The sequence below is a fragment of the Saimiri boliviensis genome, chromosome X (genome assembly GCF_048565385.1).
Source record: "Saimiri boliviensis isolate mSaiBol1 chromosome X, mSaiBol1.pri, whole genome shotgun sequence".
Lineage (NCBI taxonomy): Eukaryota > Metazoa > Chordata > Mammalia > Primates > Cebidae > Saimiri > Saimiri boliviensis.
Genome location: NC_133470.1, coordinates 117,097,509 through 117,122,313, shown reverse-complemented (window position 1 = coordinate 117,122,313; position 24,805 = coordinate 117,097,509). Strand labels below are relative to the sequence as shown.

Sequence of the window (24,805 nt, the reverse complement as noted above, 5' to 3'; positions counted from 1 at the left end):
GTATGTATCTCTGTATCTCTGTGTAGCAAAACATATATAGACATATATGTATATATATACATACATATATATGGAATACATATATATGTATGTACGTATTACAAGACACTTGGGGGAAAACCTACTCTGGAGATGGGAAGTTGTCCTATGTTTCATCCTGAGCTATTTTTATATGATTATTGGAAGCTAAAAGAAAAATTAGACATAGAATAAAATGCAATAAATTTTGTAATAGTACACATATATTGGCAAGACCAGCTCCCAATACATCAGCGTGGGTTTAAGATCTCTCAAAGTGATTGAATAGTTGGTGAAAAAGAAAGAGAGAGAAGGAAAAAGTTTTCCTTAAAGCTGGGCCTAGGGGAGACACCACATAATGCTGTTCCATGGATGTCTGACATTCCCCTGAAAACTTCAGTTTTCATTGTGCTCTTTCAATAGAGGAGGGGGAGCGAGGTTACACAAAGTTTCAGTGATAATTACACAAAATAATACATTAGCAAAAACTGATGCACAAAAATCACAACATGGTATTATAAAAGCAGAACAATGTAAAGATAACTTTCTGTGTGTCAGCATAGAATTCATACACCTTAGCAAGAATATAGGTTAAACATAAACTTATGATTATCAGCAAGAACGTATTGGGCTCACAGCTATAGGGGAAACAGGATCTGACACAGGACAACCAGCCTGACTTCAGAAAAACTGCAAGAGGAGGGGCCTCCATGTAGCCTTGGAGGAGCGGTGGGAGAAGAGAAAGACTTTTACATCCTTATCTCAACCACAGAGACAGGCGCCCCTCAGGCGTCTGTTTATAGGCTCTCCATAAGGGTCGCATTCCCTTTCCAGGGCCCTAATCAATATGCCTTTCCTGGGAAAGGAATCCAGGTAAAAAGCCTCTTTATTACATGTCCCTTTATAGGCTCTCTGCAATGAAAAGCCTATTACGTGCTGTCATCTCTCTTCGACAGTCAAGCTATGTGGTTAGTCCCTTTCAGAGTTCCTGTTTTTACCAGAACAGTTCAGTAGAGCCAAAGTTACAAGTTGCAGCTCAACATTTCACATTATCCTTCATTTTCTCAAATCAATACAGCAAGTAACACAAAGCAAATAACTCATTTTGGAGAAACCAAATTGTAAGAGAATTTACAGGTTGAAAATCAACAATTTCTTCTTGTTATTTCAGATAGCTTGGGTTTTGCCAATTCTTCGAGAAGCTTGGGGTTGTTCAGTCACCACAGAGGGGTTCAGAGTATTCCCAACACACATACATGATTCGTATGTGCATGTCTACAAAAACAAAGCATATGAATGCATAACCCTCGGATTAGAGTCTTAACAAACTTTTGCAGAAAATGTCCGGAGAATAAACAGCAGTTAAGATTTTTTTTAACTACTGTAATTGTAATGAAATATTTGCTAATGAAACTATCTGATGTTGGAGATTTGCTTTAGAAACACAGGAGGTAGGGAGGGTGGAGGGATATCAGGGGACCTATTCAGGGCAGAGGTCAAACAAAAATAGCCATGAGTTCAATCGTTGTTGAATCTGGGGGGTGATTGGGTATGTGGGAGTTAACTATGGTCCTCTCCCTACTTTTGTATGCATTTGAAATTTTTAATAATATAAAGTATTTTAATGCTATTGTTAAAAATGTAGAAATTACCCCAATTTTTAGTGCTGAAGAAACTTTTAAAGATATTAATGACTATGCTGGTGGGTCAGGTATGGTGGCTCACGCCTATAATCCCAGCACTTTGGGAAGCTGAGGCAGGAGGATCACTTGAGCTCAGGAGTTTGAGACCAGCATGGGGAACATAGCCAGATCTATTATCTACAAAAAATAAAACATTAGCTGGGCATGATGGTGTGCACCTGTGGTTCCAGGTACTTGGGAGGCTGAGGTGAGAGAATCACTTGAGCCTGGGAGGTCGAGGCTGCAGTGAGCCTTGCATGATCATTCAACTGCATTCCAGCATGGGTGACAGAGCAAGATCCTGTGTGAAAAACAAAAATGACTGATAGAGACCTTTTCTATGATATGTTAACAGAGCATAAAGGGTGATTTGCATTGACAGTTTTTTTTTTTAAATCTGTCATTAAAATTCTATATGAAGACATGAAGCTTTTAGTGTTGTTGTAATTGTAACAAATAAATGTAGAAAGATAGAATATGGCAAGCCCACAATTATCTACGTATTTCTGCATAGCAAAACGCATATCATTATAATATGATTTGAATAGGCCATTCTTTGTAACTGATGACTTAAGATATCACTTGTTAAATTGTAGAGGAAGTTAATACATTACTAACATGCTGTTGTTTTTCTTTCTAGAGTATGCTTGTTTCACTTTAGATATATGGGGAAAAGAAATATAGCAAGGTAAGTCCCATAGCACTGTAATTTCTACTTTTTCCTTCTCTTCCAACAGAGAGCAATCTTAGTCATGCCATGTAAAACCTAGGTTATATATTTTGAGTTAACATTGAGACACCTGTAATATAGTTAACATGTCCCAACTGAAAGTTTAAATGAATGGGAACTTTTACATTTTCCAGCTTCCCAAGGGGTGATGATTAAAGTGATATACAGAGTTTCTACCTTGTGAGATGCTTATCTTTTCTAAAGGAATGGAGAAGGGGCTAGATCCAGGGGAAGAACCTGTACAACTAACTGTAAGGTCTGTGCTTTTGTCTGAAATCTATCAATACTCACCTCAGTTACTAAGGTAAACAGAAATCTCCAACAGCGATTGGGACATAAATGATATATTTATTTCCTCTTTTTGCCATATAAGTCCTAGTGAAATAAATACTTGAGGAAATATTTGAGAGATTCTAAGGTGAAGAAGATTACTTACTTATTTCAATGAGATATATTTTAGGGGTGGAGTTAGTCTTTAAAGGAGCTCAAAAATAGTTTAAAACATTAGTTTTTAAGAGGCTGTGTGGATGGTGATTATTGCTGAGTCTCTGGAACGTCCTAAGGATAGGTAGTTAGGGTGGTGAGGATTCCAATTTCCACCATCTTCTCTCATAACTTGGAGGTGGTATGGCCATCATTACCATGAGCCTCAGTCTCCAAGATTTCTGTCAGCTATCCCACTATGTTTACTAGAGGATAGACAAACTACTTTTTCCTTAGTCCATGTATGACCCAGTTGTAATTTTTTAAATGGAAACAACATTAAAGGAAAACAAAGAAAAGTTTGTAAATCTTAGCAATAGACAAAGTACAGAAACAGATTTGATTGGCACTCATTTTGAACATCTGACACTAGAATTTTCCCTCTCATTTCAACCCTTGGTGAATCTCTGGCTATTTCTTCCCACTCTTGCCCTTCCTCACCTCCTGGAAAAGACCGAATCTTATTGGAGTGTTAGCCACTTATCTCTGATATTTTTGAGAAAAAAGAGGGAAGTGGAAGCTCTTTCTAAATTCTTTAATTATATTCACATATGCTATTTTAAAGATACATTAAAACTTCATCCAATTTCTAGTGACACTTCATTTAATCCTTGAGTATACTATTATGTTTATGTGGAAACCTAATGATTTTTTAGTTAAAAAGATTATAACATTGAGATATGTTATTAGAGCACTCCACTTCCTGACTTTGACATTTATTTTAGGGTACATGATGCCTGGCTGTCAAAACACTTTGGAATAGACCGAAAATCGCAAACCATGCCTGCTCTTCGAAACAGATCAGGAGTAATGCAGGCCCGGCTTCAGCATCTTAGTAGCCTAGAAAGTTCATTCACACTTAATCACAGTAAGTGAAAATGTATGTGGGGTACCCATTTGACCTTAAAGAAGTCCTGGTTTAAATAATAAAAACTTAAGGTCATGGACATCCTAAATATCCTGACTTGATCATTACACATTCTATGCATGTAACAAAATATCACCTGTATTCATTAAATTTGTATGAAGAAAAGAAGTCCTGGTTTAAATTGCCAATATGATTAGAAATGATTTCCCATACATATGTGTGTTTGCATCTCTCTGCTATTTACTTATATATAATCAGTTTCATCGTACATGACTACAAAATGATAAAATACACATGGATTTTTCAACAATTTTAGGTCATGGTGTTTTCTTCTTAGCGTCAAAAAAATTAAATTTTTCCCATGACATTTTTGCTGTTCTCTTATTTTTATATTGGGTATTCTTCATTCCTACTGTTAAACTTTAATGCAAATATTGACATCTTAATATAATAGTATGTGTAATATTTATTTAGTTACATTTGGTCATTTAATGATTAGGGAATGAACATGCTGAGTTAACTGCAGAAATCAGTGAACCCTAAATGCTAGTTTGGCAAAGGTGTATTTCAGACAGGTTGAAGTATTGACAAGGCAAATAGGGCAAGGAGAGAAATCTTGCCCAACTGTGAAAGCTAGAGGGTTATATAAATGGAAGCTATTCTATGAAAAACAAATATTAATAACAACTCAAAGAGTGAGAATGTTTTGTTTCCACACAGTCCTCTGAAGGTTTCAGAAAAGGAAGCCAGCAAAACTGGCTTTGTGGTAAGACCTAGTAATAAAAAATAATGTCCTGCTAGACCCTGAGCTAATAGACTCAGGACCTTTAAATCTGCATGTTTTAAAGCCATCAGCTCCTTGTAAAAATGTGATGAACCTACTTCCTTTCAGTTGCCTCCAAGATACTTGTTTTCCTTCTGATTTAGAAACAAATCTGGTATAATTGGCATAATCGAAAATGTCTGACCATAAGGCATTACTGGTATCTGGAGCTGAATTTCTATTCAGTGGTTTCTCATTTTTACCCACATAACTAGTGGCATGACTTAAAATGCCTCCCTCATTATTTCCTAGTTACATCGCCAGAGTTCATCACTGATACCTTGTCTCCAAAGAGGTGGGCACCTAATTTTGTCCTACAGAGCTGTTGATACAGAACTATAATGAAAACTAGTGAAATTGATTAACCTAGACCAGGCGTCCCCAAACTACGGCCCGCGAGCCGCATGCGGCCCCCTGAGGCCATTTATCCAGCCCCCCGCCACAGTTTAGGAAGGGGCACCTCTTTCACTGGTGGTCAGTGAGAGGAGCACAGTATGTGCCTGCCCTCCAACGGTCTGAGGGACAGTGAACTGGCCCCCTGTGTAAAAAGTTTGGGGACGCCTGACCTAGACTATATTTGATTGAGGAGTTAAATACAGTATGACACTGTGAGCTCCGTTTCTTTTCTTTTCTCTTTTTTCTTTTTTTTTTTTTTTTCTTGAGACAGAGTCTCACTGTCACCCAGCCTGGAGAACAGTGGCACAATCTCAGCTCGCTGCAACCTCCACCTCCCAGGTTCAAGCAATTCTCCTGCCTCAGCCTCCCGAGTAGCTGGGATTAAAGGCGTGTGCCACCATGCCTGGCTAATTTTTTGTATTTCTAGTAGAGACAGAGTTTTACCATGGTGATCATGCTGGTCTCAAACTCCTGACCTCGTGATCCACCAGCCTCAGCCTCTCAAAGTGTTGGAATTACATGTGTGAGCCACTGTGCCCAGCTGAGCCCCCTTTCTTCTTGCTTGTCTCTCTCTGAGTCTTTGGGTAGAAAGTCATTCAACACCATTATGTGCATCTTCCTGTTGGGAAAAGTTTAATTTACCTTTTTAATCGTAGGTTCTACAACAACCGAAGCAGACATTTTCCACCAGGCGCTTCTCGAAGGCAATACAGCTACTGAAGTTTCCCTAACAGTACTAGATACCATATCATTTTTCACTCAGTGCTTCAAGGTAAAAATGAATAGTTACAATTCAGTTGGTACCATTGCAAAGAAACATTATACAGAAATTACCTAGTCAGATGTGTGGTAGTGCAGTGAAAATACTGACATGAATAGTCAGGAAAAGTGGATGGCAGTTCTAGTTTGGTTATCATGTGATCCTGGAAGTCACTGAGACTGACTTGTGTCATCCATAAAGGGAAGGGAATGGACTAACTTGCCCTTAAGCTCCCTTCTACTTCTTAAATTATATTAGATTTTCATGTTTAATAGCAAGTTTGTTTTCCATACTTTAAATAGCCAGCAATTTGTAGCCCAAAATATGATTGGATCTGTTTCCCCAAATACCCATTGTGATGAGGTATCCTGTCAGGGTGGATGATGTCCAGGCAGGCTGGCTGACTTCCCTAGTCAGGCACTTAGCGTTTTTTCTCAGATGTTTGCTTCTCAGTGCAAATCATTACTGCTATGATTTTTAAAAGAAGGTAAAAGCAATTATCTTGTAGGGTTATTGGAGGGGGAAGTGGGATAATGGATGTGAGAGTGCTTTGAAAAGTAAAAATGATGTGATTGTAATGTGAGAACTCAAAGGTGAAAAATCTTGTGTGTTTTCACTTCAGTTATACAGATTTTTTTTCTCCTTTTTTCCCTCTTCTCTAAGTAATTGAGTTAATTGCTTCAGCCCTCTAGATTTTCTATGGAAACCTGGCCTGTGCTTTTCAAAGAGGCTTATAAAGAAGAACTGAATTAGATACTAATATGAAATAGACTGCAGAATCCCTTTAATAAATAGACTACAGATCCCTTTATGAAGTATTAGGTTCATTCTATATTAAAATGCATTTTTCATCATGCCAATAAATAAGAAAGCCATTAGATATCATGGCGTACATTGTATTTCTTCCTCCTATTCTGATACCTCTTCTTTATTTAACAAACATTTATATAATCTCTTGGTAGGTATCAGGTACTATCCTAAGTGCTTTACAAATATTAACTCACTTTTTCATTGTAAGGCTGGGAATGAAAAAGGGGAGTCATCTTTTTGAAACAGTGGAAATGTTCTAAAATTAGATGGTGGTGGTCATCCAACTCTGTTGCTGAATTTACTAAATGTAATTTAATTGTATACCTGAATCTGGTGAATTTTATGGTATATAAATTATATCTCAATAACTTAAAAATACAAATATGAACCCACTTTTAATCCTCATAATAACCTGATGATATAGATACTGTTATTATTCCCTTTTGAAAATGAGGAAACTGGGGCCCACAGGAGGTTAATGTCACATAGGTGGGCAGTGGCAGAATCAGGATTGAGATCTAGGCCAGTTATGAGAGAGCATGATTCTAGCCACTATACCATGCTTCGAAATATATTAAGGAAAGTGCCAGGAAAATCAAACACAATTCAGGGATTCCAGCTGTCAGTATTATCATTAGATTGTTGTTGTTTTGGGTTTTGTTGTTTCTGGCCAAGTTGTAACCTACTGGTTACTTTCTTGAGGGACAGCAGGATAGGGCTGGAGAAAGTAACCATTGCTAATTAAAACAAAGTTGACAGACTATAGGTATTTCTCTACAATTTGTTGTTTCTTCGCAAGGAGCATTTAAACAATTTACATAGTCTGTTCAGTTGTGATACCTGTTAATTGTCTGTACTCAAAGAGGATTTGTCTTGAATGGCTAACCATATATTAAACATACTTTTAAGGTAAATTTAGATCATAATCTTATAAAATAGAATTGGTATTTTTCTTCGTTCATGCATTACAATATTTGGTCTCTCTCAGAGAAATACAAAGGTTGATTGGCTTGTATTCACTTTTAATTTATTGATTTCTTAATTGAGAAGCAATATGATATAGGTTAATAGAAAATAATATACTCTTGCCATAGTAGTCCTATATATTGCTCTGTTGCATTGAAAAAAAATTGCACCTGTTTAAAATGTTGGGATTAAGTATTCTATATGTCATTTATGTTGTATTTGTTTGAGATTTCCAAGTTGAAAGATGGCACAAATATTCTGAAATTATTTGTAAGAGCCTTTTATTTTCCTGAAACTTCCAAAAAGTGGTTTTATAAACAGGTTTTGGTGAAATCAATTCTCTCATTCTCAGTGGGGCATAAACCATATTTTTTAATGTTTTATAGACCCAACTTTTAAATAATGATGGCCACAACCCATTAATGAAAAAAGTGTTTGATATCCATCTTGCTTTTCTTAAAAATGGACAATCTGAAGTATCGCTGAAACATGTATTTGCCTCACTGAGAGCTTTCATCAGTAAGGTAAGGATAGAAGCTTGGGAGCAGCCGGTGGGCTCTCTTCATTGCAAAAAAGAGAGAAGGGAAAATGGGGATCATTGTGGTGACATACGTGATGCCAGCTGGTGAAGCCATTATGTGCTACCTTTGTAAATAGAAATATAGAGCAACAAAGTACAGGCAGAGGGCCTGACCATGAACCCCCTCAAATCAGAAACTACTTTTTATTTCACCCCATCATACCTAGAGGGAGGCACACACACATCAAGATACACATACACAGAAACAAATACCATCAGGATAAAATAAGTCTGTATAGACCACCAGAGGTGGGCAAGAGAAACACTCTAATTTAGTAAAAGTGTTTCTGCAGCAATGGAGCTAGGATTTAATGTGGATTCAGCAAGAGATGAGACTAAAAATGTAAATGGAGTACAGATCATGTGGACTCATCTTAAGAGTTGGATGTCATCTTTTAGGCATCAGGTAGTCATGGAAAAGTTTTAAGCAGGGAAGTAACACAATTAGATTTGTACTAAGAGGGAATTGGTGAGGACAGGGGAACATCTCTTTAAAAGTTCTGTGGAAGAAGGATTGGTGACAGTATCAAAGGCAATAAGAAGACTAGTTGCAATAAGCTAGATAAGAAATGAGGGCTTGAAGTAAGGCAGTGGCAGAGAACATATAAGAGTCAAAGGCAGATGAGACATGCTGAGACAGGATTTACAGGATTTAGTCATCGATCCACTGATAGTATGGTGGAGTGTGGTGGTTGATGCGAAATACAGGGGAAAGACTACATTTGCAGTAAAAGTTAATGAGTCCTGTTATATAGATCTGTTGAATTTGAATACCTATGGGACATTAGGATATATGGATCTTTGCTCTGGAGAGGGATCAGATTGGAGAGCCAGATTTGGAGTCACTCTCCATTCATCCATACTGTATTTATTGAGCACCTTCTCTGTGTCAAGTGCTGTACTAGGTCCCGGAGATACAATGGAGATACAAAATATACTCTTGGCCCTCATGAAGCATTTGGTCTTAGTGGGGCTAGGGGAGACAGAAAATAAATAATAAAAGAATCAGTAATTATAGGCCAGGCACAGTTGCTCACTCCTGTAATCCTAGCTCTTTGGGAGGCCGAGGCGGATGGATCACCTGAAGTCAGGAGTTTGAGATCAGCCTGGCCAACATAGTGAAACCCCATCTCTACTAAAAATATGACAATTAGCCAGGCATGGTGGCAGGCACCTGTAGTCCCACATACCTGGGAGGCTGAGGCAGGAGAATCACTTGAACCCGGGAGACAGAGGTTGCAGTGAGCCGAGATCGCGCCACTGCACTCCAACCTGGGCGACACAGCAAGACTCCACTTAAGCAAGAAAACCAAGAGCAGAACATTGCAGAGAAACAACAACATAGAAGGGAGGTTCAAAGAGGAATCATTCTGTAAGGCAGATGAGAGGGAGCAGTCATAGAGGTGGGAAGAAAGGTAAGAAAGAAGGATATCATGGAAGCCAAAGAAAGAAAGAGTTCCAATGTTGTCATGATGTATACAGAGTAGTCAAATAAGATAAAGGGGGAAACAGATCTGTTAGAATTGGCAGTTAGGAGGTCGTTGATGATTTTGGCCACTGCCCACTCAGAGAAGTGAGTGATCTGGTTAGAAAACATAGTGTAGTGATGAGCTACGCTATAGCTATGCTCTCCCTTAAATGTTTATTTTCATATCAGAGTATCTGCTTCATCCAGAGTTAGTCTGGTGAAGTTATTGGTGAGATTTCCCAATTGCCAATCAGAACATTTTATTAAGCATTCATTATCTGCATAGAATTACACTTAGTATTAAGGTGAAGTAAAGGGTAGATTTCTATAATATGAGTCTAAATTCAAGGTTCCTAAGAAATAATTTTTAAAAGATGGTCCTCTAGCTTCACTCTCTGAAAAACATCTATTATGTACTCTGAAGCAGCTTTATTACTCTCTTACCTAGAACTATAAGCATGGGAAATTATAATAAGTCTATGTTATGTGTTTATTTTGTCTTATACAAAGCAGACTGAATACATTCTCAAAGGAACAGACCACTTGTCTCTTTGGATAATTAGTCATTTTCATAGTCTTTTTCTTTGCTAAAATGCATCTTAACTATCGGTGTTTATACGAAGAGGATGTATGTGTGTGGCGGGGATATACATACCTCCTATATCCCATTTTGTTAAAAGATAAACTTTACTTGTTGAGTAGATTTTAGTTATAATTTTCTCAGCACTTGGATGTTCACAATAAAGAAACTGTTGAAATATAAAACAATAGAGTAACTAATGAAAATTGACCGTCCCATTTTTATGCCCCCGTTTGAGGCACATCATTCATCATTTCAGACATTCTTTGAAAACATATTGAGAACCTGTTTATTGTATTATGGTGGTACAAAAGTAATTACGATTTTTACCATTACTTTTATAGCATTTATATTCAATACCTTTACATCTTTTAATAACTTGTATACTGACTTAAGTTCTGTTATTAACGCATGCTGGTGTTTATGTTAACTAGTTCAGGCTCTCTGGAGAGCAGACCCTGCCTTATGTTGATTTAGTACCCTCAAAGCACCCGGCATAGTTTTAGGTGAGGATATAGAAGGTACTTGATATTCTATTGATTTTATGATTGGATTTTAGATACTTATTTCTGTTTTCCCTATTCTTTAGTTCCCTTCAGCCTTTTTCAAAGGAAGAGTAAACATGTGTGCTGCATTTTGCTATGAGGTTTTAAAGTGCTGCACATCAAAGATTAGCTCAACCAGGAATGAAGCATCCGCACTTTTGTATCTTTTGATGAGAAACAACTTTGAGTATACCAAAAGGAAAACCTTCCTGAGGACACACCTACAGGTCAGTGAAAATAAAAGCACCTCTTCATCTTTCTTCTCTTCAATCTTTAACCTCTAGATCAAGATCCAGAGCCACCCAACCAGTCCAATACAGTGTGGCCATCTAGTGCTTGACATGTGACTAGTCTAAATTTAGATGTGCTGAAAGTGTAAAATGTACTGTGGCTTTTGAAGACTAAGTATGCAAAAAAGTAGAATATCTCAATTGTTTTATATTGATTATACATTGAAATGATATGTTGCCTGTATTAGGTTAAGTATATTAAAATAAGTTTCAGCTGTATCTCTTTTTAGTGTAGCTACTAGGTAATTGATAATTACGTATGTGGCTCTTGCCATATTTCTATGGAACAAAGCTGTTCTAGAGCAAGGATGTTAAGAGCATAGGTTCTAGTTCTGATTTGTTTTCATTTTTTGTTTTTTTGAGACACACTCTTGCTCTGTTGCCCAGGCTGGAATGCAGTGGTACAATCTTGGCTCTCTGCAACCTCCACCTCCCAGGTTCAAGTTATTCTCCTGCCTCAGCCTTCTGAGTAGTGGTGATTAAAGGCATGTGCCACTATGCCCAGATAATTTTTGTTTTTTTAGTAGAGACGGGGTTTCACCATGTTGACCAGGCTGGTCTTGGACTCCTGACCTCAGGAGATCCACACGCCACAGCCCCCAAAATGCTGGGATTACAGGCATGAGCCACCACACCCAGTCTCTAGTTCAGATTTGAGGACTGCCACATCCTATGTGACCTGGAACAAGTTACTTCCTTAGCCTCTCAGCGCCTCCGTTTCTGCAAATTCGGTGGGGGTAAATATTGTTACCTAGCTCATAGAGTTTTTAATGAGGATTAAATGAGATGATTACATAACAAGCTTGTTAGATTTTATAGAACAGATAACACAGTTTATGTTTTTCATGCTCCAGTATGCCCACTTACTTTAAAGGTGAGAGATGTCTCAAGGTTTAGTGGAAAGCATGGACTTTGGAATCAGGCCTACCTGTGCTTAAATCATAGCTTAAATCGTTACTTGCTGTGTGACCCTAAGCAAGTCACTCAATCTGGCTGAACCTGTTTCCTTATCTATGAAATGAGACTGGGTATTTCACTTTGCAGTGTTACCCTGAGGATTAAAACAAGGTGCATGTAGTGCCTGATGCAATGTGTAGCACATGATTAATACTTCCTACATGATAGTTATTATTCAACATCTCCACACTTTGGGGTTTATTGGATGAAATAGTTATGAACTAAACCACAATTGGGACTGCTTGACTCAGTGGCCCTCATTGTAATATGAGAAATCCTTGGTCCTCTTTATATCTTCACTGCCATGGTCTGTCCCATTAGAGTTGTTTACTGGAGACAAGATTATTAACGGAGAAACAACCATAAGCAGCTTGTTGAAAGCAGAAGAATGTAACCTCCTCATAGATAAAGAAAATACATTATAATGGTACAGTGTAGAATCTTTAAAAGAAGCATTTCATGTGAGTGCTTATATACTTATAAAATGATGAGAATAAGCAGCATTTGCTCAAAAAGTATTTGAAAAATAATGTTACTTCTTTCCACAGATAATAATTGCTGTAAGCCAACTGATAGCTGATGTAGCACTAAGCGGAGGATCAAGATTTCAGGAGTCTTTATTCATAATCAATAATTTTGCAAATAGTGACAGACCTATGAAGGTACGTTCTCATTTCAAATAATAAATTAGAAGCACCTTTACTATCAGGGAAGTTTAAACTCTCAAACTGTTGGATTCACAGCTTTGGATAGTATACAATGTGTGGAATGTGAGTTTCATGAATTAAGGGCTTTGTCTTGTACATCACTATATAGTACCTAGAACACTGCCTGGTACATAGCAGATATTCAATATCAGCTTAGTGGATAGATGAATGAATATACTATATATTGATAGTTGTTACGGCAAGTCGAGTCTGAATGGTTTTTCTGGACTTCATTTCCAAACTTGCTCAGGAAATACATAGATCCTTTCCTTACAATTATTAATGTTGGTTAAATAAGCACTGAATTTGAAATTTCACAAAATCTCACATAGAATAGTTAATAGTTGCCTGATCCATTGCCAGTGGATGAGGAATGGCACAGAATGGATTCATTATTTGATGGTTTCGTAAGTTTTAAAAATTATCTGTTAACAGATTGTAGCTTGCTGTAGATACTTATTGGCAAATCCATGCCCAAGGCCGTCATTCTGAAGCACCAGTTTCTTGAGGCCAAACCCAAGACTCTGACCACCATTCTGCTTGCTTTCCTATATGCTTAAAACTTACAGCACTGTAAAAATGCATCTGTTGCTTCATTGCGTGAAGTGCAGGTTCTGATCTTCAGTGGCACATGTATACAAGTGAAGAAGAATTTTTTGCCAATAGAAGGCTTTTCCTCCCAGAAGAATGAATCATCCCCATTCTTGGGAAAGTTCATCTTCCAGCACAGTTTGCCAATATTGTGTAAAATCTGAAAAAGATTAAAAGTTCATACAGCATATTTGATGTTTGGATGTGTAGAATCTGTGTACCAAAAAATATTCCCATAGGAATGTTGCTTGCACTGAAAAATAACAGTGTGCAGTGCCAGCCGCTCTCAGGCTGGGAAAGTTTGCTTTTCAGCCAGTTCTACCAGTTCCCCAGGGAATCAGTATATGCTCCAGCTAATCCTGTGAGCATAGAAACAAGTTACAGCACTTATGCTTATACTCTAGGAAATTGTTTTTACCAGTTGTCACCATCCTTAATACCATGTTATAGAGGTAGATTGGTAAGCTTTTCCAAGTAAATGGGGTTTGTATATGCCCTCCTTGCTAGGAAATCTTTTCTTTTCCTTAACTCATTTATGAAATGACTTAGTTTTATTCTGTTGAGGCAGTCATTACCAACAAATCCTATTACAAAAAGCTATGCCTTTCCCCTGGTGAATGGGATCTCGATTAATGTATAGAAAGGAACTTTATGTATATAATTATTGTTTTTAAAGGGATCAAGTTATTTTTTTATTTCTCTTTATTTATTTATTTATTTAGAGATGGAGTTTCGCTCTTGTTGCCCCAGCTGGAGTGAAATGGCCCAATCGTGGCTCACTGCAACGTCTACCTCCCAGGTTCAAGCAATTCTCCTGCCTCAGCCTCCTGAGTAGCTGGGATTACAGGCATGCACCACTGTCCCCAGCTAAGTTTTATATTTTTAGTAGACATGGAGTTTCACCATGTTGGTCAGGCTGGTCTCAAACTCCTGACCTCATGATCCGCCTGCCTCAGCCTCCCAAAGTGCTAGAATTACAGGTGTGAGCCACCACATCCGGCCAATTTTTTGTATTTTTAATAGAGGCGGGGTTTCACCATGTTGGCCAGGCTGGTCTTGAACTCCTGACCTCAGGTGATCCACCCGCCTTGGCCTCCCGAAATGCTGGGATTACAGGCATGAGCCACTGCTCCTGGCCAAGAAGGCAGTGTTTAAAACCATTTCCCCCACATTTTATTGTGTTCATATTGACAAGCTCCCTAACTCCTATATCTCTTTCTCATCATCTCTGAATCATGTAGATAATTGTGATTACTCTGGTGGAGGTTAAGAGGATGTGATAGGACTTCCTTAGCAGAGGCCAGGATAAAGAGGAAACTCTATTGTTCTTGGGGCCAAAAACAAACTTTGAAAGCTTAATGATCTCTGTAAACTTTCTGGAATATTCTATGTGATTCATGACCTCTCATTTGTATATGTAGATATTTTCGCGGTGTGGTTTTCAACTTAGTGTATGTGATAGTTAATGGATACAGTAGGTGTGCACATCAGAATGGAAGAGTAGCTAAGAACATCAGCTCTAGAGCTAGACTGCCTGGGTGAAAATCCTGTCTCTAACATAAACCAATTTTGAGACCCTAGTCAAGCATTTAAATGCTTTTTTTTTTTTTTTTTTTTTTTTTTTTGAGACAGAGTGTCGCTCTTGTTACCCAGGCTGGAGTGCAATGGCGCGATCTCGGCTCACTGCAACCTCCGCCTCCTGGGTTCAAGCAATTCTCCTGCCTCAGCCTCCTGAGTAGCTGGGATTACAGGCACGCGCCACCATGCCCAGCTAATTTTTTGTATTTTTAGTAGAGACGGGATTTCACCATGTTGACCAGGATGGTCTCGATCTCTTGACCTCATGATCCACCCGCCTCGGCCTCCCAAAGTGCTGGGATTACAGGCTTGAGCCACCGCGCCCGGCCCCTTAAATGCTTTTTAATAATGATACTGGCCGGGCACGGTGGCTCACGCCTGTAATCCCAGCACTTTGGGAGGCTGAGGCAGGCAGATCACCTGAGGTGAGGAGTTTCAGACCAGCCTGACCAACACAGAGAAACCCTCTCTCCACTAAAAATGCAAAATTAGCCCGGCATGGTGGTGCATGCCTGTAATCCCAGCTACTTGGGAGGCTGAGGCGGAAGAATTTCTTGAACCTGGGAGACGGAGGTTGTAGTGAGCTGAGGTCATGCCATTGCACTCCAGCCTGGGTAACAAGAGCGAAACTCTGTCTCAAAATAATAATAATGATAATAGTACTTATAGGGTTATCATAAAAACTAAAACATGTAAAGAACCCAGACCAGTGCTTGGCACATAGTAAGTTGTCAATTTTTGGTTACTGTTACAAGAAAACGGTAAACATAGATCACTCTCTTGGCTATGGAAATCACAATGGAGGATCTGGGATTCAAAGCCAGGTAGTCTGGCTCCAGAGCTCATGCTTTTATGTCCTGTGAATATACTGCCACCAAGGTTAGAGCCTTCGAAGCCTGGACTAGTTACATATTTTTAAAATAATTTATTTAAAATTCTTTCAGTGTACTGTATGCAATACCAAGAGCTGTAACAGGAAGTGAAAATTATATTATGTCCTCAGCATTGGATGACAAGCCTTAGAGCTCATCGATATTGTTGTTCAACATGTCTTTTTTGTTTATTTTGTAATTAGGCAACTGCCTTTCCCACAGAAGTCAAAGACTTGACCAAGAGAATCCGCACTGTTCTTATGGCCACTGCCCAAATGAAGGAGCATGAGAAAGACCCTGAAATGCTAATTGATCTCCAGTATAGCTTAGCCAAGTCCTATGCAAGCACCCCAGAGCTCAGGAAAACCTGGCTTGACAGCATGGCGAAGATTCATGTAAAAAATGGAGATTTTTCAGAGGTGACTACTTAAAGTTTGGTTCTAAATAACCCTCCGAAACACCTTGAGCATGTTCTAACATTTCTTTCTTTGTCATCGTTTTTCAGGCTGCGATGTGTTATGTCCATGTAGCAGCTCTAGTTGCAGAGTTTCTTCATCGAAAAAGTAAGATATTTCTGTTCTTAGAGATGGGGGATTTTCATTCAGCATAATAGTTTTTTATCTTTGTAGCTTAACTATGAATATGATATAATTGAACTCTGAAAAATGTGTCCACCCTTGGCCTCATTCAGTGTTAAAAATAAGCTGTTATAAAAGAAAACTGGATTGTTCGTTGTCCCTTCTGCTTTCATTAGAGGTTACAATAAAAGTTAAATAGTTACAGGGTGGCCAGGTGCAGTGGCTCATGCCTGTAATCCCAGTGCTTTCAGAGGCTGAGGCTGGAGGATTGCTTGAGGCCAGGAGTTTGAGACCAGCTAGGCAACAAAGCGAGATCCTATACCTATTTTAAAATAAAATATAAAAGAGAAAAAAATAGTACAGGGCCAGACCTGATGCCCAGTGTTTATTTTCCAAGACTGCCCCTCCCTGGAAGACTGCCACAAATTAAATTCTTCTCAAGGCTCTAGTTGGGATAACACAGATTGTTTCCCCCTCATCACCAACTGCCCATAGACTATGTCTCTCCAGCCACTTTAGTGCAGTGATAACTGGGTATTAAAAGGGAGTCATACCCTTGAAGGGCTTCAGGCCAGCAGCTCCAGAGTCCTAATTTAAGATTCCTAATTCAGGAAATCTACTTGGAAGTGTTCCTTTCCATAAACAAGTATTGTTGACTACGACTTAACAGCATTGTGTCTTGAACAGACTGCATCTGGTCAAGTAGTAATCCAGTTGAGTTAGTTTTACTCACTGATTGGCAGTGGAGATTGCAACCAAGAAATCTCTGTATCAATGTCCAAGATACTTCCTTGAAGGCAGTGGAATGAGTAACAATATGACAGAATGAAACCAACTTATTAAAGGAGTCATATCACTCTGGCTTTAGCTGTAGGAACACAACCATATTTTGTGTTGTTTTATTTTTTAATTCCAGAATTCCTACAGTTAACTATGTATCTCTCATTTCACATTGAGGCTCAGTGTTCGATTGCCTCATACAATAATACCCATGTGGAGGATCTTTTTCTAAAAAGATTCTTGGCCGGATGTAGTGACTCACACCTATAATCTCAACACTTTGGGAGGCCTGGGCAGGTGGATGACTTGAGCCCAGGAGTTTGAGACCAGCCTGGGCAGGATGGTGAAACCCTGTCTCTACAAAAAATACAAAAGTTATCTGGGCATGGTGGCACATGCCTGTGGTTCCAGCTACACAGGAGGGTGAGGTAGGAGCATAGCTTGAGCTTAGGACACTGCACTCCAACCTGGGTGACAGGATGAGACCCTGTCTCAAAAAAAAAAAAAAAAAGATTCTTCTCAAATATAATTTAAATGCAGAATTGTTTTACTTATATTTTAAATTAACACTTTCTGTTTGACTCTGGAATTCTTTTGAACAATCTATGTGTTTGATATATTTAGTTTTTCCTTTTAATATACATATGTGGGTTTTTAAACAGAGAAAGACATGAATTACCAAAATGAGGCCCCATTTGAGGGTTTTTTTTATTTTAAATCACTGGTATGCCTATGAAATCACAGTATATGTTGAAATTACACACTTAAAATTCCAAACAAACTGACAGATACAAGAATCTTAAACACAGTATTGTGATTTTAAGTACATCTTCAGAGAAATAGGTTAATATGATATCATCTTTTTAATTAGTAGAAATCTGGCTAGGAGTGGTGGCTCACACTTATAATCCCAGCACTTTGGGAGGCTAAGGTGGGTGGATCACCTGAGGTCTGGAGTTCGAGACCAGCCTGGCCAACATGGTGAAATCCCATCTCTACTACAAATACAAAAGTTAGTTGGGCATTGTGGCACAAACCTGTAATCCCAACTACTCGGGATTCTGAGGCAGGGAAAATCACTTGAACCCGGAGGCAGAGGTTGCAGTGAGCCAAGATCATGCCACTGCACTCCAGCCTGGGCAACAAGAACAAAACTCTGTCTAAATATTAATAATAATAATAATAATAATAGAAATCTGAAGATTTTTATGTCTGCTAAGTCTAAAACTGTGCTTTTTAGATTTTGAAAATAATTATATTAAAACCATTTCCCTATAATTTTTTGTGTGTTTTTCACAAGTGCAAAGACATTAAAGCTAAGCAAAAATCAAGAATTATTTATCTTTATTATCAGTCCTTAGGCTTTAGAAATATAATTTCTTGCTAAGTTTTTTTCTTGACATTAGCATGAGACAGCTATCATAAACACTAAATTGATGTGTTTCAGCAAGTGCAAATAATATTTTTTCACTAGCCATTTATGTATTTCATAATACCCTCAAGGTTTTTTTAATAATTTATCCTTCATAGAAATCAAAGCACTCTTTGCTAAAGAGGAGAAAATGTTGTTTTGAATGTTAAACAAAAAATAATGTTTAAGAGAATTTACATATTTTTTATGAGTGCCATTTAAACATTTTTTTAAATTAAATTTTAAGTTCTGAGATACATGTGCAGGACGCATAGGTTTCTTACATAGGTAAACATGTGCCATGGTGGTTTGCTGACCCCATCTATTTTTAAACCTAGAAAATTCTATTTGCCTAAACTGGAAAACTTTGTTCTAAAATAGTGGTAGTGGTAAAAATCCTCAGGGTTTTCCCTACTTAGCTTCAGTGATCCAAAACACCTTTTTTAATTAAATAGCTGATTATACTAGCTATACCAAGTTCGGCTACTGGTTTAAAACGCAAGTTAAAAACATAAACTGACTGTTATTCTAAGTGAACTAACTCAGGAATGGAAAACCAAATATTGTATGCTCTTGCTTATAAGTGGGAGCAAAGCTATGAGGATGCAATAGCATAAGAATGATATAATAGACTTTGGGGACTTGGGGGGTCAGGGAGGGATACAAGACTACACATCGGGTACAGTATATACTTCTCGGGTGACAGGTACACCAAAATCTCAGAAATTACCACTAGAGGACTTATCCATTAACAAAAAAATCACCTGTTCCCCAAAAACTATTTTTAAAAAAACTCGTTATCTGTTAACCTACCATTCATTCTGAGAAAGCCACAATCCCCCAGCATTAGTGAGCTCTTTGAAGTCTAGATAAGACCTGGCAATTGACTGAGTAAATAAAAATACATTTGAGTGCAGAACTGAAAAAAAAAATCGTGTAACTTACATTTAAGACCAACGTATTTGACAGAGATAATTGGGCACCATTAGAAGGAGCCCAATTTTTTTTGTTTGTTTTTTTTTTGTATTTTGAGGTGGCGGCTCGATCTGTCGCCCAGGCTGGAGTGCAATGGCATGATCTTGGCTCACTGCAACCTCTGCCTCCCAGGCTCAAGCGATTCTCTTGCCTCATCCTCCTGAGTAGCTGGGATTACAGGCAAGCGCCACCACACCTGGCTAATTTTTGTATTTTTAGTAGAGACAGGGTTTTACCATGTTGGTCAGGCTGTTTTCAAACTCCTGACTTTGTGATCCACCCACCTTGGCCTCCCAAAGTGCTGGGATTACAGGTGTGAGCCACTGCATCCAGCCTAGAACTCTGTTTTCTATTATTAAGTGCACTTTGATAATGAAGCCAACAGGGAAAGAGTATCCCTGATACATATCCATTTTAAATCCCTGATGCATATCTATTGCCAAAAATGTTTTGTTTTCTTTAACTCCTAACCAATTTCTCTTGAAGTACATTATAAAACATTTTTAAATCAAGATGGAATAAAATGCTAGTCATCAGTTGACACATTGGAAGCAGATGTCCTACTATGTAGCATTTTTAAGGAAAAAAAAATACTTTGTCTTACTGGATCATTGCCTAAGCAGGGAAGGGCTTAGGGGCCCTTGCCCCTCAAAAGTGACTACAGAATACCCAGGAGGGATCATTTCCAGATTCTTTTCTTCACTGTATCAGGCACTGAACTGACAGGAAATGGGAAAGGAGGTATGCAGTTCTCCCTGCCCTCACCGCCACCCCCACCCTACCCTCAGACTTCTTTCAGGCAGCCTGAGCTCTTGCTTGTTCTACCAGAGACTTAAGGATTACTATTCTCTTTCCTTCATTGAAGGTACCTCAAAGTGATAATACCGAGGGTCAGCTATTCTCCTTCCCAAAAAACATAAAATAAAAAACAACTCAGAATTTGCTTATTTTTATTTTGTTTGAGAACCTCAAAAATTCTAGATCACATTCTCCCTTTTTTCTTTTCTTAAAAAAGGGTACGACTGTTTTCCCCAGGGAAGACAAGAGTCAAGTCTCTGCATTCTTTCACCACCAAACAGCATCCTAGGTTCAGCAAAGCTTCAGGCCTGCAAGGATTCACCCAGCAACCCAGAAAAAGGAATTTCCTTTCCCATAGAGTCTGTTTCTTTCATTCCTTATAGGGTAATGTTGCTCTCTTTCCCAAGTCTTTGTACCCAGGATCTGATAGCTTGAGTTTCACAAAGCTTTTTATTCCCTCATTCTTTCCTAGTTTTGCCTTCTTATCCTCCACTCAGGACTCTTAGCTCTTATCCTTCTGACCAGCCATCCTTTTTTTTTTTAAATCAAGGATTGCACTACTGTCCCATCTTCCATACCCCTTTCCACTTTTTTTCACAGGATAACTTGTATTCAAGGTTGTGATCTCTATCTGAACAGTTTCCGTCTTGCTTTCCCTAGGACAGCTGTCAGGAATACAGAAGTTACAGCTATAAACAGCAAGGTCAAGAGTCCTGATCAAATACCAGAGAAACTGATAGCAGACTGTCCAGGACCACCTTCTACAGGGCTGCATAGGTCTACATGAGATCCCTCAAACAAATGCCTCCTTCTGTTGGGATATGTACACTGGCCAGTTCTAGACTCAGCAACTTGTTTCATCTGAAAATCTTTCCAGAACTAATGAGAATCAGGATTTTCTCCAAGTATTTTAAAGAATCTAACAAACAAAGCGTCCTGATATAATTGGATATTGATTGGTGTTGATAACTTTAGCAAAAAGGGGGAGGAATATAGTCATCTCTACGTAGAAATAAATTATTAGGCAGATGCATTCAGATAACACACTTAGCAAGAATATTGGACTCTGAAGCTGAAAATTCACAGTAGTAGTCTTTACACTAGATAACTCAGGCACAACTTTCAAAAGTGGATGTTTATGTCTTTGTTCTTGAGATAAACCATAATGTTCGGTACTACTACTTAAGATAAACCAGAAGACTCTCTAGCAAGATGCTTTTAGCCTCATCTGATCTCTGGCATAGGAGTGTGCCCTTCTTCATCCTCCCTTAAATCTGAGCATTCTAGAAAAACCCTACATTTGGAAATGACTTAAAGTAATAATCGCTTCTGAATGGATGGGAATTTTTTTCCAGTCATGGACCTAGCTGCCTGAGGCCTTCAGGGACTGACTATCTTCTTCGATAAAGCCTATGTTCTTTGTCTCTTCATTCAAGTCTTGGACCCTCTTCTTTATGGCCTAGCTCTTGATTTCATAGTGGTGATCAAGTGGGATGGTTTCTTCTAAATTTCAAGAAATTCTAATGCACAACTGCACAAAGAGTATCCCACAGACCAGCTGCTGGTCTGGGAACTGTTTGTCACATGTTTACAACAGGATAAGGAGTATTGTCCTGAATGTAAATCAACCATGTCACTAAATACTCTGTTTATTCAACTGACTTGTTCTTTTTAATAGAAAGCCTTGTTGAAGAAGGAAATGAGGAATTGATTTACCTTCTGATAAAAGTTCTTTATCTTGTTATGGTCCAGTACTTTGAATAGAACCTGGAAACCATCATTCTCAGCCAACTGACACAAGAACAGAAAATCAAACACCGCATGTTCTCACTCATAGGCGGGTGTTGAACAATGAGAACACATGGACACAGGGAGGGGAGCACTACACACTGGGGTCTGTTGGGGGGAAATAGGGGAGGGACAGTGGGGGGTGGGGAGTTGGGGAGAGAGAACATGGGGAGAAATGCCAGATACAGGTGATGGGGAGGAAGGCAGCAAATCACACTGCCACGTGTGTACCTATGCAACAATCTCGCATGTCCTTCACATGTACCCCAAAACCTAAAATGCAATAAAATAAAATTTTTAAAAAAGGACTCTCTAGAGGCCTGTAACAGACTGTTTTAGGCATGCTTATCTTCAGAAATGAAGCAGGCTATGTTTTATCTTCAGTGCCTTTTGTCACCTACTTTATTTGAACAAAAGTGGTCTTACAGTTTGGTAGGTCAAAGTAAATATCACTTTCATTCCTGGATCTCCTTCCTTAATTAAAACTCACATACTACTCCCATGTATTTCTCCCTTCTTGAAAAAGTATTTCAAAGCCAAGCACAGTGGCTCATGCCTGTAATCTCAGCATTTTGGGAGTCTGAGACAGGCAGGATCGCTTGAGCTCAGAAGTTTGAGACCATCCTGGACAACATGGCCTCTACAAAACATACAAAAATTAGCTGGCTGTGGTGACTTGCACCTGTAGTCTCAGCTACTTGGGAGGCTGAGGCAGAAGGATGGCTTGAGTCCGGGAGGTCGGGGCTGCAGTGAGCTATTATCACGCCACTTCACTGCAGCCTAGGCATTGGGGTAAGACCTTGTGTGGAAAAGAAAAGTATTTCAAAATAACTCTATCTTTCCCTACCAGACTTTCATCTCTCTCTCAAAGAAGTGTGGTTCCTACTTCTATGTGTGGTTCCTACCCATGTTCTGTCAAGCATCTTACCCAGAAGATATATGTCTAGTGATTAGGTTTCATTTAGACAAGAAGAGTTGGAAAAATCCAAGCCCTGATACATAACCTCTTTTCCACCAGAATTCTGGTGAATCTCTTCAACATGAGGTCTGATTTTTTTAAAATCTTCCTTCTTCCTTCCCCAATCTCTAACAGGAAGATTACCAGATACTTAGTTGTAAGAAAAGGTCATTATTTCTAAGTATCACTGTTAGACTGTAGAACAGTAGATTGCAACAGCCATTTTTTTCGTTTGTTTTTGGGGTTTCTTTTTTTGTGTGTGTGACTAGCTCCTATCAGAAGGAAACTTTTTGAATGACTAACAGGTTATGTTATAAAGAGGCAGAATTTTCCTTGAACTCTAAAATTACAGCTGACTTAGATAAAGGTAAAGGCAGACACGGTAGGAATGTTCCAGACATGTTCCCCTGTCTAGAATCTATAGGGGAACTATGTAGCCTTTACATCTAGACTTTTGCTTGACAGTAACAATTTGGTCCAGAAGCCTGAAGCAGCTGTTTTCAGCTTAAGTTCACTTCCTACTTCCCGGTGTCCAGCTGGCAGCAATGATTTTATTCTACCTTGAGAATGCTAGTTTATTTGTTAGTAGGCTTATTTGCTAATAATAATTCATTGAGTATATGCTAGGCTCCATTCTAAACAATTTACATTTCATTTAATTCTCATAGCGTAGTTATTATTATCTCTGTTTTACAGATGATGAAACTTTTTATAGTGCCAGGAAGATAAACATTAGCACAAAATCATACACTTAGTGGTAGAAGTGAGTCTATGTAACTCCAAAAGTGATGGTTCTTCCAGCACCCCGTCCTGTTTTCTCTAGGATGCTTCATTCCTGCCCTCTGTTGTTATTTCCTGACTCTCTTAAAAGTCCAAGGCCAGACCTCCAACATCTCACTTCCTCTCCCAAATCGCAGTGAAATTAGGCACTAGACATGGTTACCAAAGATCACTTAGTGGTTACCTGAAAAGTGCCTGTCCTCTTGTTTAGATGGTAGAACACAAATGTATACAGGATCAAAGTTTAAATAAAAATGTTTAGATCGCACTAGGTGAACATCTATACTAGCCATTGAAGGGGATACATAGTCAAAGATTCAAACTTATTCAGGCCAGGCGCAGTGGCTCACGCCTGTAATCCCAGCACTTTGGGAGGCTAAGGTGGGCAGATGACGAGGTCAGGAGTTCGAGACCAGCCTGGCCAATATGGTGAAACCCCATCTCTACCAAAAATTAGCTGGATGTGGTAGCACGTGCCTGTAGTCCCAGCTACTCAGGAAGCTGAGGCAGAAGAATCACTTGAACATGGGAGGCAGAGGTTGCAGTGAGCCAGGATTGCACTACTGCACTCCAGCCTGGGCAACAGAGTGAGACTCCATCTCACAAAACAAACAAAAAAAGCTTATTCAATAAGTAACTCTTGCTCACTTTGTTGGTGGAGAAACTAATAAAATACGTAGTAGATAAAAACAAATTTTATTTTTTTTTGTAAGTGAAAATTGTACTTAAACTTTTGATAATTACAAAAATATGTGTTTATTTTAAATAGCCCATCTCTGTAAGGCTCACTGTTATTTATTAAATACCTTCTAATAAATTTACTGTTTTTTTAATTCACACAGAATTATTTCCTAATGGATGTTCAGCCTTCAAGAAAATTACTCCCAATATAGATGAAGAAGGAGCAATGAAAGAAGATGCTGGGATGATGGATGTCCATTATAGTGAAGTAAGGACTCCAAGGCCTGCATTGCCAGTTATATAAATTTCACTTCTTAAAATTCATGTATATTAAACAATTCTTACAGCTAAC

At 38.6% G+C, this 24,805-nt stretch overlaps 1 protein-coding gene across 3 annotated transcripts in view; it reads left to right on the top strand.

Moving 5' to 3' along the window:
• Nucleotides 1–24,805, top strand: part of DOCK11 (dedicator of cytokinesis 11) — a 193,231-nt gene that overhangs the window by 143,447 nt on the left and 24,979 nt on the right. For all 3 annotated transcript variants that reach the window (XM_074391711.1, XM_074391712.1, XM_003931062.4), the window contains 9 exons: nucleotides 2,341–2,388; nucleotides 3,639–3,781; nucleotides 5,657–5,772; nucleotides 7,923–8,060; nucleotides 10,754–10,936; nucleotides 12,505–12,618; nucleotides 15,908–16,123; nucleotides 16,210–16,267; nucleotides 24,615–24,721. In XM_074391711.1, coding sequence (XP_074247812.1) covers nucleotides 2,341–2,388; nucleotides 3,639–3,781; nucleotides 5,657–5,772; nucleotides 7,923–8,060; nucleotides 10,754–10,936; nucleotides 12,505–12,618; nucleotides 15,908–16,123; nucleotides 16,210–16,267; nucleotides 24,615–24,721 — 1,123 coding nt within the window. The remainder of the gene's footprint in view (nucleotides 1–2,340; nucleotides 2,389–3,638; nucleotides 3,782–5,656; nucleotides 5,773–7,922; nucleotides 8,061–10,753; nucleotides 10,937–12,504; nucleotides 12,619–15,907; nucleotides 16,124–16,209; nucleotides 16,268–24,614; nucleotides 24,722–24,805) is intronic.